General features: G+C 29.3%; 1 protein-coding gene across 5 annotated transcripts; it reads right to left on the bottom strand.

Annotated features, from left to right (window-relative positions):
• LOC120091328 (protein MID1-COMPLEMENTING ACTIVITY 1-like) lies at positions 1 to 6,154 on the bottom strand. Of its 5 annotated transcripts, none has more exons than XR_005485689.2 (9): positions 5,817 to 6,139; positions 4,682 to 5,435; positions 3,814 to 4,226; positions 3,313 to 3,419; positions 2,953 to 3,024; positions 2,707 to 2,813; positions 2,259 to 2,352; positions 1,861 to 1,985; positions 1 to 453 (listed from the first exon to the last, which is right to left on the bottom strand). XR_005485689.2 is itself a non-coding variant. In XM_039049312.2 (8 exons), exons 2-8 carry the CDS (start codon positions 5,087 to 5,089, stop codon positions 1,933 to 1,935), a joined length of 1,254 nt encoding a protein of 417 aa, XP_038905240.1. In that variant the 5' UTR covers positions 5,090 to 5,435; positions 5,817 to 6,154; the 3' UTR covers positions 1,616 to 1,932. The 5 variants fall into 5 exon arrangements, 3 of the variants coding, with proteins under 3 accessions (XP_038905240.1, XP_038905241.1, XP_038905242.1); XR_016524604.1 differs by having other exon boundaries at positions 5,855 to 6,129; XM_039049312.2 differs by lacking the exon at positions 1 to 453 and having other exon boundaries at positions 1,616 to 1,985; positions 5,817 to 6,154.
• Positions 6,155 to 20,222: the final 14,068 nt, after the last annotated feature.

Raw genomic sequence — 20,222 nt, 5'->3', positions numbered from 1 at the left:
TTGACAACTACATGATAACTATGTTATGTACAATATTACAATATTCCACACAACAATTACAAGAAATAATCTAGAGACAAATGAATGCAAGAGATTGGTAACCTAATTTAGAGTAAACCACCTATGTCTAAAGAGAGCAATGTGCCTAGGAAAGATAACTTCACTAATATCAATGATAAACAATTACAACGTACACAATTACAGTGACTTTCGAACAATTTTATCACTCAATCATAGACTTTTGCTCCCTTAGGTTTGAGATTCCCTCTCACGGAAACTTAGGCTCCCCCTAAGTAGTAGTATTAGTGAAGAATGTCTTAGGCTCCCCCTAAGACCAAGACTCCCTCACTTTAAGACTCGAGCTCCCCACAAGTCATGAGGCTCCTTCTCACTTGAATTGTATTCTTCCTTCCAAGAATAAAGTCCCCTTCGTTCAAATATCTTAGACTCCTCCTAAGATGAATCAAGACATAAACAAATTGGAGTATGTATCCCAGTGATGCAACTCTCTCCTTCTCACACAATCGATTCAATTACAATTTTGCTCTAGTAAAGAAAGATGACTAATTGTCTTATAAATATGCACAGCGAAAACACATACCAACAACCTTAACTTCCACAATAGTCGCATACTAAAAACGGCAAAGAATTGACAAATAATGTTGCAGGAAAAAAATCCGATAAGTATTTTTTCATAAACTACATTTCTGAACATTCCCTTTGCCAGAGACCACCAATGCAATGACATTTTTTATGATATTTATGAAACTAAAAATAAATATTGCCAATCTCATAATATCTAACCATTCTAAAAGAGGTCAAATCTTTTTTTTAATAGATTGTCTTTTTTTACTTTGAGAATTTTATAGACTATGGTACTCTATTATAATTTCTATCCATATATTTATTATGTTTTATTATATTTCTATTCCAATTATTTATATATATTTTACAATCATAAGATGGCGACTAATCTAAAAAGCATATGTTGCTATTTAGTTAAGAACATATGTTGCTATTAACCTAAGCATTACCGAGATGGCTAAAACATTATATACTAAACCAAAATGTCGAAAGTTCAAAATACCACCCCTCATCTTCGTGTGCTCATCATACTCAGAATATATGTACATAAGTTATACATTTTAATTTTATAAAAATTTAAGTTTTTATAAAAATTTAAGTTTTTATAAAAATTTAAGTTATTTTGAAATGCTATTATACTTCTAAAAAACTTTTCTTTTACAATTCACCTATCATCTTACTCTTAATTATTCGATAAAACAAAGTCATAATGTCATAATAAATTTAAAAACATATGGAATCTTAGAAAGTGGAAAGACTACTTAACACACAACATGTTTGAAAATTTAACTAAAATAAAATAAATTCGTCAACTTAAGCATAACTCAACTAGTTACGAGTCTAATGACACATTCCCTTAACTAAAAGGTTAGAAGTTCAAATACTTGCTTCCGAAGAGAGGGAAAAAAAAAAACAAAAACAAAAACACAACAATAAGAAACTTGAACAGATAATGGAAAAAGGGAGAAATGACCAATAACAGTTCTCCAAATGCAACTTTGGAGTCATAAAAGGGAGAAATGACCAAAACTAAGCTGAAGGGAACTAGCTGACCATTAATATGCAATTGGGAACTTTGGTCAAAATCTACAACTGAACTCAAGCACAATCATGGGAGTAAGAAACTCCAAACACTATAAAAGGTTTAAAAACAAATATATGATACAGAGAGTGCAGAGTCAACTATACAAAAAGGCAAGGGGTTGTGTGTATAGTAAGCAATAAACGTAAAAGCAAGCCAATGTAATCTTCCAGTTTCATGCCAACTAGATTTACCTGTATCCATTACATAACTCACGAATTGAAACTATTCCGAGACTATGGATGGTTGAATATGTCAACTGTACTTTAGGATTCCATGTATTGGGAGGGTGGAGGGCTTGTTTTCGTCTTTTCAGGACCTGCATGATTGCTTTTATATATTAAACACCAGAGACTCATCCAAAATTAACTGAAGTTTCCTATCCGAAAATGTAAATTGTACATAAAATGAAATCACTCATCAACCCAAAAGTTTAAGTTATAAAAGGTCCGATATTAGGTGGGGAGCAAATGACATTAGAAGCATTCTGAACCTCCGGATCTAATGTCAATTCAAATCACCAATCAACCCAAATAAGAAAAAGGTTTCTTTGCAATGTAAAAGAGTTGTTGGAGAGCACGGAAGTACATACCATAAACCCCGCGTATCTCAACTTCTCGCCATTCTTGGACCAGGGCGCAGCAGCAGCACATAAGATGGGAGAGAAAGTCATCAACAAAACCTCCCTGCCAATTTGCCACAGATTTCAATGCTTGTTTTTCCATTCAATTCTTTATGGAGATAGTATTTGTGCAAATAATCTTATTTATTGACGATTTAAGGGTCCAGCTTATTCAGTTTGTAAACATGAAAAAAGCAGCAATTGGTCGAGCATAATTGCTACATATCTGCATTGTTTGATCTCCAGAAATATAATATTAACTGCCTAATCTATGTGTTGTGCCTACACGAACAATCAATAACCAGGGTTTCTAGAATGGAAGAAGGATCAAAACAAGAGAAACATTTCTCTAATATGCAAGTGAACTAGCAATATAATATAACAGAATATTAATTAATCAAGCAGAAAAAGGAACTACCGTGATGTTTAACATCTTGCGAAGCTTTCTTCTAACACAGCAAGTATAGCAACAGCACGATAGTATCAATGAATATGCCATCAAATCATTACATGCTTCTGCTGGTGCTGATGGTTAATTCAAATAGATAATTTCAGAAAAAGGCAGAAACAGAAGGCATAGTTGTGAATATAAATAAATTTATGTAGGACATTTTGTTCTAGTTCTAATTCCTTGTGGAAATCTAAAGACACAAAGCTAACTTACATGTATGCCTATTAGTTGCAACCGTAGCAATCCTTGATAAAGTCCCACAAGGGTAGAAAAAAGTTTTAAGACCTGGAAACAGAAAATAAGTAGTGTTACTTGCACTGAAACATTTCAGTTAAAGAGAATAGAATTTTCAAGCACCATCAGTCTGCTAGTCTTAGTATATCAAATTAAGATATTTAATAAAAGCTGAAAACGGTAGTTCAAGCTCTTGAACCTTCAATGTCAAATTCATCAATTCCGGCATGCACAATACCAACTGAATAAGCTTAAATTATGCTCAGTGAACAAGCCCTTTGCCTTTAGAACTCAATCTCAATGGACCTTTAAAAACTAGAAGTGAAGAGGATAACATACACAGAGAAGGTTCTGAACAACAATCAAGTAAGTCAGTGTTCCATTCACCATACCGATCAGAACCCCTGGTCGAGAGCAGATCATGTCCTGATGATACAGAACTTTTTCTGCACCAAATAAATAAATAAGTCGATATCAAGCTCGATGAACCACTTTGATAACATATGACATGTCTACGGGGGTGGTTGTAATGTACGTTCTATGATAAAGAAATTTGGAGGCAATTTGGAAGTAGTGGTTAAAAAGGTTTTATATTTTTAAACAAATAATAAGAATACTTTTTATATGCAGAGAAAACTTGGTTGGCAGGACAATTACTAAAAACAGTTATCTAAACAATCTTCATAATTTCGAAATTTTATAGCCCGCTCAAAGTCAAACTATTCAGGATCTCCGCGTCTTTAATTTAAAATTGCAAGAGTAACTCCATGGTGATCCTTGGTTTCACAATTATGATTTAGAACCTTATTATTGAAATGCTGAAAACAGAAAATAGCAGACCTTGAGGTTGTTCGAGCATCAGTATTCTTATAGAAATTTTCATCAGATGAATGTCCGTTGTTGGCATCTACATATGTATTTTCCACTACTTTATGGGATTTTTCAGGTGAATTCTTCTCAGGAAGAGAACTTGCAGCTACAGATTCAGTGACATCTATCAAACGTTGAATGACCTCACATTCACCCACATTCAGATTAGCTTGAGACCGTTGTAGTTCTAGCTGAAGCTTTTCATTTTCTTTTTGTAGAGCTTTGTTAAACGGCAAGTTTGGATAAGAACAAGAAAGGGATTTCTTCAACACCATTGCCTCATCTTTTGAAGGTTCCGGGTTCAGAATTACTTCATGAATCCTTTTGTCATCGTCATCCAAAGTATATTCACGCTGATCCTTCTCAATGTCTTCCAGTCTCTCCTGAGAATTTGAAGTTAATCAGATCACGTTATCAAATAAGTGAATACACAATGTGTCTCAAGCATTACAAATCAATCAGTCCAGAAGTTCTACGAAGAACTTTGATCAATTTCAAATAAGCACCTGGATGCAGTAAGTTCGATGAACTTGTCAAATTCAACTGATAAGTATACAACAGTACTAGATTTCCCTATGTTTATTCTTCAATGATAGGTTTTATTTTCCAAAGCTCACAACCATCTAGCAGTTATTTCCATTTTTACTTTATTTTAAGCTGTGATCTTTTCAAGTTCCCCCTTTTGTTGATGAAGGAAATAACTTTTATTGAAAGCAGATGAAAGAACGAGAAAGTCAACATGCATGGGGAAAACGCATCTTTGAAGACCCTATTGTGCAAATAAACAAATAAATAATAACACTTGGGGAAGAATAAAAAAACAGAATCAAATACATACCCTGACTCGAGCATTGTCCACGAGTGTAATCAGAGGAACAAGACGAAGATATCTGTCAATTTCATTCTGAGCCTTCCTGAATTGGTAAACGATGTTCCATCCCATTGCAAGCAGATAGAGATAGCTGCGGTCCTGGCAGCTGTTAACTAAAATATACGACCTTCTTAAAGCTTCTTCAAGCTGCTCCAGAGGCTCCCGAGTCTCAGGATACCTCTTAAGCTCCGAGATCTTGAGCTGCTCCAGCAGGTTTCCAATCAACTTCAGGTGCTGAGCAAATTGCCTGCAGTTCTTTTTGTGCATTCGAGCAGTGCTCGCAGATTTCACTATCATGGAAATCAAACGAACTGCATCAATGCCCGTAAGCTGGGCTACATTTGCAATCTCCCCAAGCGTTTCCCACGACGACATGATTGCCTCTCAAAACTCTAGATCAATCTTTAACTCCACAACACTCAAAATCACAAAAACAAAGTTTCTGGATAATCTCCAACTCGATCCATAAAAAAAAAAAAAACCAAGCTCGGAATCTCTGACAGAAAGTTCGAAATATCAAAGCACCACCACCGATTACAACGATGCTACAAGAGAACGAAATAGTTCCTCAGGCAGTTGACATTAACCAATACCTTCGACAGAGTAATGAATCTTCAAAATGAAAGAAACAATGCAATCGGCACCAATACAAATCCGAATCAGAAGATCAAGAACAAGATCTTCAACGTCGGCGCCCCAAACTCACCAGAATGCATGTCGGCTACAATAGAAAGAAAAAAAAAATCCAAATCAGGAAAAAAAATCCACGAAAACATCACCGCTCACCACTCATCACTCACAATACTAAAAACCAGAAGACGAACTCTTCTTTACACTTTGCTCTTTACTCTTTAGTATATTCTTTCTCCATCCATCGACTCGCTTTTTCAACGTAATAAATTGACCAGAGAAAAAAGCATTCAAAATATTATAAAAACTACATTAGAATCCGGAAAAACACAAAATATTAAACAGCCTAAATTCTCACACCTGCATCTCTCCCCTCCGCCATTACAGCGACTTCACCTCACAGCAGTATAAAAAAAATTGACAAATACATAGACAAATCAATGAAGAATGAAGAGAAATTTTGTCTGATTACAAGAGAGAGAAGATGAATGGTCACAAAATAGAGCTCACAGGTCATGCATTGCTTTGCGGGAAAATTGTATAGTTCTTCTCATTCTTCTTCATCTTCCATGTGGAAATTCGGAATATCTCTCTCTCTCTTTCTTTGAGTGTAGTCCTCTTTTTCAGTTTCGGTGTGGTTTGTCGGAGGAGAGAGAAAGAAGAGAGAGAAAGGTCTGGTTGCAGCAGCACAGTGACAACTCTTGCGCCATTAGAGACAGGGAAGAAGAAAGGGAAGTGCAGTGGCCTCCATGTGAATTCCAATTTACGCTTTTACCCTTACCTTCTTCACGGGCCGTGGAGAAAATTAAATAAATAATAATAATAAAAGGGTTTTTATTATTTTTTATTATTATTATTTACAGGCTGGAAGTGGACCTTCCAGTTACTAAATTTAGGGTTAAAATAGGCATGGAATAGGGGTGGGCATGTACCCATTATGTTTAAACACTTTCTCACCAAAATTATTTGTTAGTTGTCATTTTTTCTCTTTATTTAATTCATTTCATTTTTTTTCTTTGGTTAATTATGAAATTACGTTTAAATTTAATTTCAATTTAAATTTCATAATTCTTTTTCTAAAAAATAATTTTCATAATGGTGAAATAGTTATTTTTAGTGAAAGGTGATTCGTAACTAAGGGTGATCATCAATTGATCGGGGTCGATTTTTCGATCAGACCGATGTCGAACCGATCATAATCGATTATGAACCTAATCAAACCATTTAGATCGTAGACTGAGCAAAAACACGTCCGATCAGTCAGTTTGGTCAATTTTTTTTATTTTATTTTTTATTTACTTAGAAAAATGTTGTAATTATTTATCATTTAGTAGTTAGTTATATTTAGTTATAATTCATTATCATAATAAATAGCAATATTCTAATACAAATTAAATTAATTATCAAAAGTCAACTAATTAAAAACTAGGTTTAGAAAATCTAATTTAAAGATTTATAAAAGTTGAAGTCAAATAAAATAAGAAATAGAGTCAATTTAACCTTCAATTATTTTATTTTCATGTCTAAAAAAAACTTTCATTTTTCCTATTCATGTTTCCTTCAAGTTTCAACCATGTGAAAATTTATTGTGTTAACTTTCCTTTTTCTTCCTATGAATTTAGTTAATTTGGATTAAATATTATCCTGTCAATCTTGTTTAGTTTTATCACTTAATTTGTGATTGCTATTCAAAATTTAATATACCAATGTAATGAAATAGAGGTATTAAAAATAAAATATTGATACGATTTGATTTGACAACTCTTAATATTTAAAATGTCTATTGTTTGGGATTGTGTTGGCTTGATTGTTTAAAGAAGCACATGATACATATATTTGAAAACAAAACTGTGAAAACCGAGAGTGTACGTTACATCACAAATATCACATGACACATACAATCAAATTATAAATTACAACATAAAGTCAAGTACAACTCTACGTGTGAAGTTCTATGTTTAATATATTAAATATCAAATAGTAATATGTATATGAGTTTCAGTTGGGTTGGTCGGGTCTCGACAAACCATCTCCACCGACCGACTTGAGGGTTGGTTCAAAAATTCCTAAACCGACTCCGATCAAAATTTGCTAATTATCGACTGTTCGACTTCATTTTAATCGATTTTGATCGATCGGTTCAGTTTTTCAATCTACCATACTCTGTAGCTATCCTTCACTTGATTTTATTTAATATCAATTTAGAATTAACTAAAGTTAAAGAAAAATAAAGGAGCAAAATAACAGATGAAAAATATAGCCCTATTTGATAATAATTATTTATTTTTTATTTTTAGGAATTAAATCTATTTAATTTCAATTTCTCATGATAGTTTACATCTTTCTTTAATTTTTTAAAGAAATTCTAGAAAAAAATAAAATTTTAAAAACTATTTTTTTTCAATATTTAAAATTTGACTTAATTTTTTTAAATATTAATAAAAAAAAATAGATCACATATCAAAACATTTAGAGATAGAATAAATGATTATTATTTAATTTTCAGAAACTAAATAGTTATTAAATAGAGCGTAACTGTCAACTCAAATTTTAATTGATTCAACCAGATTTAGAAAATGAATTGGCTTTTTCTCATAAGGCAAAAGATGGGTGATTTCTAATTGTATGTCCACTAAAAAATAAAAAGGTTTGCTTTTCTTTCTTCCTAAAATTTCTTATTCGTCTCATTTTAGAGTAAAAATTGGCAGGTAATTAAATATACATCAACATTTAACAGTAATTGATAATCTTGAGTCAACTAATGATTAATTAGATCTATGAATTATTTAAAATTATAATTCAAATTTGAGAGACTAAAAAGTTTCAAATGACACAAGGTAAAAATTTAAAGATAAAAAATGTAATTTGTCTTTTTTTTATTGAAAGAAACAAACCGTGAATTCAAACGTATGTAGTCGATTGCAAATATGGTATCCATCCATGAGATGTATTAGATAATATTAAATATAATTATAATCCCAAATATGGTTAATGCGTTGGTTGAATTTAATATATGTTAATACTATGTGGCTGCAAGAAGCATGTTGTAGAGAGAATAATTAGGGGTTAATGAGTTGTTATTGTTAATGGGACATTCGCTTATGCTTTTTATGATGATGATGCGGCAACCCAAACAAACCAACCACTGACTCTGCCACTAATGGCGCATCACATGCCCACCATCATTTTAATCCCTCTCCCTCTCCCTTGCTGCTGCCCACTTTTTAACCATGGTCAAGTTAAATCTTGTTTTTGTCTTTGTTCACCATCAAAGCTAGTTCACTCACCCTTTTGATTTTGTTCTACTTGATTAAAGTTGTGGTGGTAATGGAATTCTATTAATAGATTAATCATAATGGGTCACAATCGCAAACGTAATTTGATTGATTTGGATCGAGTTTACTTAAAACTGTGAATCTGTTACGTTTACTGATGTTTAAGATCAAATAGTAACGATGATAGTAAATGTAACAAATTCATAATTAACAGTAATAATAATGGCATCATCAACGATATCGACGTAATTTTCGTGGATTGAACATCTTCCACTCGTCAATCAGTTTACATTTTTTAATTACAAATCTAGAATTAGACCTTCAATATCAATACAAGTACATAACACGAATAAACAACACTAAATGTAATTAAACGGAACCAATATTCAAATTAGCATTGATTTATTACGTTGACCCCATAATAAACTTTGACTCTTGACCTAATGGCTTTTAATGTTCCAATTCAAGTCTCTTTGACGTGAGCTCGAGATGGTGGAGATACTCAACCATTTTTACTTTGTTTCAATTTAGAATTTATAATTTTTCATGTTTCAATTTAGTCTTTATTCTTTAACGACATACGATTTTTACTGTCCCCACATCTTTCCATATTAATTATGTGTCTATGAGCCAATCTTATATTTAGATAGAATTAGTTGACCTTGTTAAGTTTCGAGGTTAGTTTTTTTTTCCAAAAAAAAAAAAAGAAAAGAAAATCCTGAGAAAATGTGTGAACTTTTCGAATGGATAAAAATTAATAATTTAATTATAATTTGAGAAGTTTAACTATATTACAAAATTTAGATCACATTTACTAAACCGCAATAAAAATTAGCATTATTGTAATGTTATTTCATTGATGAACCAATTATAATGAGCCTAAATTGTAAATGTAATTAGATTATTTTTTTATTGTGTTTACTTAAAAATGTGAATTTTGTCACATTTACTGTTACCATTGCCGTTACTGTTACATTTGAGGGTCAAACAGTAACATTAAATGTGTCAAAATTCATAATTTTTCCTTTGGAACAGTAACAGTTGATGAGGTTGACATTCAACATATGGACATAATTAAGAATCTAAGCACTATAACTACATCAAATTTGAAGGAAAGGCATGCATGTTCACTAAAAAAAAAACAACCAGAAATAGGGTTTATAGAATACCTTTGTAGTTTCCATCAAAATACTTCATTTTGCGTGATTCTTCTACAATTTCTTCTCCAATCTCAACAGTAGACCACTACCAAAGCCTTCTCTACTATCCTCCGGTCTTAGATTGAAGTGTGATCTTTAAATCGAGGAGAATTTGAAGTGATTTTTATAGGGTTTGGAGAAAGACATAAAAATAGTTTTTCAACTTTTGTGAATCTTAGAGTTTCAGTTTCGTCACCAAAAAATTCAGACCAGTGACTTCAATAAATAGAAGTTGATCATGCAGATGGATGAAACAAGAAGAAGCCACTTCATTTTCCATTTCCAAATTAGTGGCATGAGGTGTTCTTCATTGGAAAAAAGTGGGATTAACCCATTATCCATTTTTTCGTAAAATTGATTTATTTTTTTTTTTAAATTAAATCATGGTTTTAAAAACCAGTTTTAATTAAATCAATTTTATAATTTTAAAAATCATACATCCAAATTTAATCCAATTAATTTCATGATTTTAAATTTAAAAAATCCAAATTTTCAATAAATTAATTTAGAAAAAATAATCAAACCAATTTAATAAAAGTAATTTAATATCAAATATTAAATTAATAAGACACCTAATCGAATATTTAAATCATAATTAAATATTGTCAACTCTCTAAAATCGTAACATTTAATTCATTGTTTAAACATCGATTATATCAATAAAAATCCAAACCCTAATTGAGTTCGAACATTACAAATTATCTCAACACGTTATTCTAAGCTAGTAGAGGGACCTAATAGACCTACAGATCACGAGCTCCAACAATTTGAGATGAATTGGCTGAACTCTTTAAACCGAATTAACCACGATTCGTTGACTATCGAGACATACCACTATAGCTCAGTAGTTGCACTCTCCTCACCATAGATATATTTATGTTCACAGGTCGTTCGTATTTACAACTAGGTCGAAATTACCGTCTTACCCCTGTAATACATCTTGCTTCTTAAGTCTCCACTGATCCTCTATCGAACAATTTGTTTATGGTCCAACCAATAAACCATATCCCTCTCTGAGACGGCATGACCCCTTTGTTCAAGGCCAAAAGTCAGTACTTAAGGGAACAATCTATCTGCTAACCTTAAGATAGGTGGGAGTGAATTCTTTCTTACAGGACTATATCCCCAGCTATCTATCTGACCTCACCCCTAAAATGAGAGGCTTATTGAGCATGATGTTGAACCACTCTCACTTATGCAGATTAAAAGATAATCTTGAATAAATAGGAGTTCATAGTTAGCTCAATTAAGATCGAGTTACCTTAGGTCATCGAATTGAAATAGTTAGTTTTAACAGTAAGCGATCATCATAAAGGAAAGTGACTATTTCGTAGTTCGGTCTTATGTAAACGTCTTCTGCATATGATGCCCCTACTTGCATGTCTCTATGTGAACGATTTTGGGATCACGTCATTTGTATCAATATACAAATAAGACCGCATCTATAGTGTCCCCAAGATAAGATACCCAACTCTATTAATATACTTATAGACATTTTTTGGGCATATACTAAAACTTGATTCTCTTTTATTCTGTATATAGAGTTCAAGCATTCATATTATAGCCATGAGTTAGTTTATTGGATTTATAAAAGGGTGCAATACAATAACACATTTATCGATAGAAATTTCAACAATAATTTTATTGTGAATATAATATGTTTAATGTTTACAAACTGCGAGTTTTAGGACATTTTCAACAACAATAATGGTAATGGTAATGATACGACGTAATTTTTAAACGTAATTGGATTGAACACACTCCGCTCGTCAATCAGTATACATTTTTTATTACATATTTGGAAGTAGACCCATGTATCAATACAACTGTAAATAACACCAAATGTAATTAAATATGACCCATTTTTCACATCATTATGTTTTCATCGGGGTAAATGTGGCCTTAACCCAAACCACGAAAATCATATTATCAACAAGAAAAGGCGTCTACATTTTGAAAGATATGTTTTTAATGAGATTGTCTACTATTAGCATAGTAATGTCATTAACCGGAGCACAACTCATTTGTTCGATTTCACTTGCACTACAATCTTAACTATTTTCAATTCAACTAATATAATTGTGTTGAGCCAATTTGAACATATTTTAATTATTATTATTATTTTTTAAACTATAACTTTGACATCAATCGGTAACTTTTTTGTTATTATTATTAATAAGCTATAAGTTGCGTTCTCATTAATGTAGTATAATATTTTTTTTTGAAAAAAAAAAAAGTCAAAATTTAATATTGTTATGTCTTTTTAATAGGTAGATATATTGGAGTTTGGACTATGATAATAATCAATTATTGTGAAGTGGGATAACTAAGAGAGATATGAATCAAATACTTTATGAGCTTTTTTTTTGCCCCAAATCAAACGGAGGATTTACTTTAATAAAGTGGTTGTGAAAAATAAAGAAAAATACTTTATCAACGATAATTAAGAGACTTTGCTTTTTTTACTTATGGTTATCGTGCATGTTGTTTCTTCAAATTAATATAAAGTTGACATCTATTCAATTTTAGTTTTATTTGAAAGTGATAGCTATCTATATATATGGCCATCATTCTTAGTAGTAATCATTAAATATTTGGTTACAAGCAAATTTGTGCTTAACACAACACACATAAATTTCTTACCCCACGTATCGTTCAACTTAATATTTAATTCTAAAACTAATCTTTAGTTTATCTATAATGTATAAACATATTATAATATCAGTTACCACTTTAAGTTATTATTATTATTATTTTAACTACTTATTTCCATGCTCAACATATGTGAAACAAAAACTCAGGTGTTTTTATGTGCAATATTTTTTATAAACACCATATATTTTATATGGAGCTTATTTAATTTTAATTTATGTATTTTTAAATAAATTTTAAATTTTGCGAAATTAATATTTATTAAATTTTGATAAACAATGATAATAATCTTCAAAATTTATAGTAAAAAGATTTTTTTTTTGAAAATCAATAATAAACTACTAATAGAGACTAAATTTAAGATTTATTTAAAATACATTAATTAAAATTAGACAATTAAAAGTATATGACTAAAATTGAGCAAACTTGTATAAAGACCAATTTGATATTTTAACCTAAAAATTAAAATAAATAAAACAAATATCAAGATGATCTTAATGCAAACATAAAAACTACACTCATCTTTTTTTTTTTTTTTTTTTTTTAATAAGAAATTACATAGATTAGAACCATACTTTGTTAAGGACAATGAAAAACAAAATTGGTACTTCTTTCTATAGTCGTTGATTAAATCTACTTCGAGAGCTCGTTCTCATAACTATTCTAAATAAAAACCTAAATAGATTATACTACATATTATATTATGTGATCTATTTGGCGTCGATCATTATTGTCCACCTAGTCCCTTATCCTCGATCACTCTCTTATTAGTCTATCTCACCAGCTACCCTTCAACTTTCTATTAATCTACTCAACTCGATAGATTTTTATTTACTTATATGACCTATAATTCATCCACGAATATTTATGACTATAATGTTTTGTCATTTATGCGTTCTTACCATGAAGATTTCACAAACATAAAGTACTCTAAAATTACTTGTTAAAAATAATTTAGCTTATATATTTTATAGATCTCTATCCTTATATTGACTTTGAAAAACTATATATCAAATTGAGTTGGCCTATAAAGTAAAAAGAATGGAGCTAGCACTAGATTCATTGACTGAAAATTAAAATCTAAATAATAATAAATAAAAAAAAAAAGCTCGAAAATCAAGTAATTGATAGCTTTAGTTGAAGATTTTTTTCTTTTTTCTTTTTTCTTTTTTTCATTTTTATTTTATAACAGATCTGTTTGGTGTTGGAAATTAAGGAGGCCAAAAAGGGAGCCGTGATTTTCGGATAGGGATAGGATGTGTTTGGATATGCGGCTCATGTGGGTTTCGATTCCATTCCATTCGTAGAATCCACTTCTAAACAATTCCAACTATACATTTTATTTATTCATTTTTTTAAAAAACTATAATCATTATATTATAATTTCAACCACGATATTAATAAATGTTCATATGTTTTTTTTTTTTTTTTTTTTTTTTCTATATTTAAGTTGAGCATTTTAGTTTTGGACGGTTAGCTCGTCAAATCATATTTTGTAGTCTTTCGTTATTATTCAAACGAATGGAAGATTAATTTTGATGTTTCTTGAAATCGTGAGAAGGAGTGTGAGGTCGGTGGTTCATGATTACATTGTATCTCCTATAGATATCGACTTCGAAAATTCTATTGGAGAGTGGTCTATCAAACTGTTAGAAGCCTAAATTATTATTAGGGGCTTCAAATTTATACTTTCTCTCAATTACCCCTCTTTAGTAGTTCAATATGATGTACGAAGATTGTAAATCTAGTCAACAATTATTGTCAAAATTTTATCGAGGTGCATAATGCAATTGATGAAATTGGTAGGCCTTTGGTGTGCATTTTCTTTTTTTTTGGTCTTTCATTTTCCTATTTTGGTGGTTGGCGTAATTAAATAGCGATTTGTATGTTTCTTTTTTTCGTTTGTCAAAAGTTGATCATTATAGTTAATCAACTTACCACTTGTATACTTTTATAAATAAATATAAAATATCCTCTAATATCCCACATTGATAGTGTGTATATATATGTGAAATTAATTTTTACAACATATATTTAATAATAATAAAAAAAAAACCTTAACATTTAATTATTGTTCCATAAAGATTCTTTGTTTCTTGATCTTTATTCTAGTTTTTTTTTTTTTTTTTTTTTTCTCGTTCACAATTAGATTATTTAATAACAAAAATAGAAAAATGTCAAAATCACAAAGGATAGACAATGAAGGAGATTGAGAGATGGAACCGAATAGGACCCATTTTAGTTCCCTTACCCCGTGACTTTTTTATTTATTTATTTATTTATTATTGTTGTTGTTGCCATTAAATTATAGCTGTCAAAATTTGGTTTTTGTTGAACTAACCAAAAATTATAATTGGTATGTCCATATTGTTTTTAACACCAAATTATATTTATCAAACAAATCATTTATAATTGATGTTTGTTCCTCATACTTTATTTATTATGATTTCAATAACTATTAAAATATTATTCAATAATTTATTTTTTGAATATAATTTCACATTTTTTTATTACTATACCTGCCAAATATATTCGATATCTAAACTAAATTATACCAAAATTATTTTAAATGTATTATAATATTTTAAGATAAATTAAAGTTATATTTGTCAAAAAATTGACACCTATCCAATATTTTTGTGCATATATATATCCCATCACTATCTCCTTTTTCTTTCTTCCATTTTTTTTTCCTTTTAGAATATTCCCATCACTATCTCTTAGGTGCAAGGAAAGGGTATAACAATATTAATAAATTTATTATGGGTCATTGTAGTTCCTAACTTCTAAGATCATGTAGTTGTCAAGTAATTAGAATATACTAAATTTTCATAAATAAAATAAGAGATCCTCGTATTTATATATATGTTTATATCATTTAAAGTATTTACTCTCGATCTTACATGATTTAGAAGACAAAACATTAACGAGGTTGCATATCTTAACTATGAAAATAAATGGTTAAATTAATATTCAAATATATATACTTTCAAATAATCAAAATGTGAATTATGGCCTCCGTGTAAGGTTTAATACTTTTTTTGGTTCAATTTATAAAGAGAGAGACGAATTAATGTAGTTACATTGATAATAACTTTTAGATTCATTATTTGGAAAAAAAAAAAATCTTATTCCATAATGTGATGGTATGCTATTTCCACCAATCATATTAATTAATTTTTCAAATACTCTTACTAAGACAAATGGAAATAAATAGATATATATTTTATATTGAGAATATTTTAAAGGGGGGTCAATGGAAAAAATGGTGGTTAATGACTAGAATTTCCACTAGGAAACAAATTTAAAACTACATGTGAGTGGAGTTTGGTTCAAACATCTATAACTTGGCTTGCACTGAAAAAGTTGCAAAAACTAATGGTTTAACTTTAAAATAATAAATAATAATAATAATAAACACATTTGTTTAAGCTGCAAAGTGTAGCTAGTTCATGCAAACAACAAGAACAAACAAAAAAATTAGTCAACCTTTTCTCTTTAGTGCTATTTTTAAACACCTCAAAATAATGATTTTACCTTTTAAGTATGCTTCAGAATCTTTGTTACATGTATTATATTGATTAAAAAACCTCATATTTATTAATAGATAAATGAATAAATATCAATTTAAACTTCTAAAGTTTAAAATTGTATGTATCGATTAAAATATTAGACTTATAATTTGAGTCGGTTAAAATCATAGATTACCATAAACCAATCAATTTAAACAATTTATCATCATTATTTTTGAAAATTTTCAAATGTCAGCTTTACAAAATAGATGATTATAGTAACTGCATGGATGATTCTGAGATGAAATCATAAATAAGAACCTACATTGATTTATTTACAAGAGTTTACGAGTTTAATTGATACGATTATACATCTTATACGAGATTTTTTCAAACATAATATAATGGAAAGTATAAATTGGTATACTTACAAAATTTCAATGTTTAAATTGGTACAATATAACCCTTAGACTGTGTCTAGGACAAGAAATTGGTTATTATAGTCATAAGTTATAATAATTTGTGTTTAGAGTGTAGATTATTTTAGTTTCAGTTATAATAATATGTGTTTGATGTTAAACTATTTTAGTTTGAAAACGAAATAGTAAATATCGTAGCAAATAATAAAAAAAATGATGAATATAAAATAGTAAAAACTGTAGCAAATAATAATTTTGAAATAGTGTTGATTGTAGCTAATTGGAGACTACAAAAAGTATTTGATGTAGCAATAGATGATTATTATAGTTTTATAATAGTTATTATCCAAAACAGTCCCTTAAAATTTGAGAGTATAAATTGATATTTTTCTTTAATAAATTATGTAAAAAGTGACATGCATCAAATTTGAGATGATAAGTTAATTGCTAAACTAAACCACACTCCTGTTGAGATATAGGCCGCGGTTTTAAAACTAGAGTAAAATAAAAGTTACAGTTTTTATTTAACCTTAGATAACGATTTTAGTAAAATCATATAGATGGGTTTCATAATTTTTTGTATTATCCTTAGTCACAGTTAAACAATGGCATTTGGTTTCTGAAACCATAAATGAGATCCTACGATGTGATTAATTTAGTGTAAGTTTTTTTTTCCTTTTGAAAATGGGCTATTTTCGCTCTAAATTTATCTTTAGTAATTAGCTAATAATTCAAACTCGTATGTAGAATATTGTAAGAAACGATTTTTTTTAAAAAAAATTTAAAATCATTATAAAATACATATTAAATGGTTTAATATTAATTTAATATCTTATTTTATACTTTTAAATGTAATTTTTATATATTCAAGTAAAAACAAGTTTCAATTTGATTTTAAAAACATGTTCTCAATCACTTCAATGGCAACCGACCTTCAAAGCCACTACTCAAAAAGAAAAGAAAGGAAAAAAATCCAAAACCATTCCAACACCAACGTCATTCACGAAAAGTTTCAATTGATAGGCCCGAAATTTACCTTCTAGCCCAGCGACAGATTGTTGGGCTTCTTCGGTAATGGCCCATTTGCTGAGCTCAAAAACTAACAGCGGCCCATATTTTTCCCCAGATGGACACGCTCAGCCCAGCCATTGTGGCTCAGTGCAAGTGAAATGAATCAATCATCGTGTAGTTTATATCGCAACTCTAGGGACGGTCAAGGGCACCAACTATAGACAGTTATTATAACTCACGAGATATCAAATATAATAATAGTGTATACGATTATTTATGATATATAATTAAATATAATAAATACTATTTCAAAACCTCATTGTTACCATATTTAATATTTTTTACTCATTCTCTTTTTTATTAATTGCTACCGTGTCTACTATTTTTTGTCAAGACAAGAGTAGTTTACATCCCAAACACAAACTAAGTCTGCACTCCAAACAATAACTATTATAGTCTTTTGATTTTAATAACCAACTCAGTGCTACAAACGTTTCATAAGTTAACTATTGTACTAATTTTAAATAATCCATTTAGACCATAATTCTATTTTCACTAATACATCATTTTCACATTTCTGTCACGTTCCTTCTACAGTTATTAGCATAACATTATAAATAAGAACCCAAATGGGTAGTGCTTGTTTTTCATTGATACAAGTGGCCTTTTTTTTTTTCTTTTTTTTTTTTTTTCTTTTTTTAACGTTTATGTCATCCTCTAGTTTATTTACTTGATTGTAAAATACTGTGTGATTTTTTTATTATTTTTATTTATTGGTTTTTTTTCCCACTTGTTAGGATTTTGAGAGTATATTTTTGTTTACCTTATTTTAGGTCATGTTTATACAACATCAAGTGAAAATAGTTAAAAATCATTAATCGATGGTTTAAAATCGATTCATATATCAATCTATAAGATTGATGCATTTTGTAATTTGAGATTTTAATCGATACACTTTTGCAAGTTTGTGACTATATTGCTCGATACACTTTTGCAAGTTTGTGACTATATTGCCCCTATTGTGATTACATGTTATTTAACTTCGCATTTATTAACTAACTATTACAATATATATAGATGGTTCTAAAATCAATAACTTGATATTCGCAAAGGCATAGAATCACACAAATTGTACATACAAACACTAATATTATAGTGGATACTCATCAATGTGTTTAATGAAAATCGAGACATGTGATAGTGTGACATTAACTTGAAACAAAAATTGAAACTCAAACATCACCATACCAATTAAATGTGTCAAATTTTATTCAAATTTTCAATAGATCGATGTTGCAACAGTAGCTCTAAATAACTTATAAAAAGACTTATCATACAACTGCAACTTTCAAAATAACACAATTATAGTTTAAATTGTTTGATAGATAGTAATACTTGGTTGTAGTGCAACTGTTTCATTGTATCTTCTTCTATCACAATGGGTAAGAACATGTATAAAAAAAAAAAAAAAATTGTCATGTAGCAATTTGTGATTGCGTACTTAGATGAACTGCACAAGTACGAGTGTACCCTCAAATGCATCTATTGTTCTTAGATAAATATAAATTCAAGTGTACCCTCAGATACATCTATTCTTCTTAGATAAATATAAATTTTAATTTAAAAACCAATTAGTAACAACAGGACGAACTTATATACGTTATAAACGCGAGATATCTCCCCTTAACATAGGATCCTCCACACAAACAGGGTGCAAAATTCAAAAGTACTTTTCGTAATCTAGCCAAATAAAAAATATATATATAATAATAATTTTAAAAATCACGTGACACATGATCCTAAGGGCGCGACAGCACGTGAGGAGTGGAAGAAGCACACGTGCAAATGAATATCCATTAATAAAGTATGTCACAAATGTGTTTGAATGATTTGACTTTTGTTGAACAGACATTATTAAAATGTATTTCGTGCAACCAAACAATATTTCATTGCGTGGATTTCAAATCTCACTCCCACTCCACAATTTAGAATCCAATGCTCTGTTTTTATTTTTATTTTTTTCATTTTTAATTTCCGTTTCATTTTTTTTACTACTATTACACATAATTAATTTTTTATTTGAACCACTAAAATATTATTGTTTATCAATCATGTCTGTCACTAATAGACATGGTATTTTGTTATATTTGAAAACATTTTTAATAATTTTGTAATGTAAAATGTTTATATTTTCTTTTAACTTGTTACTTTTTATTTACCATTGCTAAATATTCAATATTGTCGTTAAGATCTCAATGTTTTTGTTTATGATTTTTTTTAGTATTTTAAACTTTATAATTTAGTTCGTCATGTTTAGGCTTTTCAGTGTAAACTTTTTCATCCTCTAAGATTTCAATAATTCATTTAACTCAAATACAAAAGCGTAGAAAATCACATTAAAAGTACTTAAGATCTAAGTTTAAAAGATATGTAAAAAATTTCCAAATAATCAAATTAATATTCTTGCTGAGCATTTGAAAGGAGAAAAAAATGCACAAATGATTAATTTTGATATATACTAAAATACACGTTTTTGATTAAACGAGCAGTATAGTCTCACGATGTTTACAATTTATGTTTATTTGATCATAAAATTTTAATTTCGTATTCTCTTAATTTTAAAGGAATGTTTAGTTAGTCTACGATCTTTCACAATCATGTCAAATGGTTTATGCATATATTTGAAATTCTTAAAAATTTATCGATTTATATTTACTATATACAAAAATGAATTTATGTCAAAACATATCATAAACTTACAATTTCATCTTTAGCATGATATTTTTAAAAATAGTTGAATATGTCAATGA

This window comes from Benincasa hispida, chromosome 11 (assembly GCF_027475165.1).
Source record: "Benincasa hispida cultivar pf3 chromosome 11, pf3_genome.v1.1, whole genome shotgun sequence".
NCBI lineage: Eukaryota > Viridiplantae > Streptophyta > Magnoliopsida > Cucurbitales > Cucurbitaceae > Benincasa > Benincasa hispida.
This window is presented reverse-complemented; position numbering and strand designations above follow the sequence as displayed.

Excerpts from the sequence above, each read along its gene's own strand:
- LOC120091328 (XM_039049312.2), bottom strand. The coding sequence starts at position 5,089 with ATGTCGTCGTGGGAAACGCTTGGGGAGATTGCAAATGTAGCCCAGCTT. Across the intron at positions 2,814-2,952 it reads TGCAACTAATAGGCATACAT|CACCAGCAGAAGCATGTAAT; the intron begins GTAAGTTAGCTT and ends ATTAACCATCAG. Across the intron at positions 1,986-2,258 it reads TGAGATACGCGGGGTTTATG|GTCCTGAAAAGACGAAAACA; the intron begins GTATGTACTTCC and ends GCAATCATGCAG.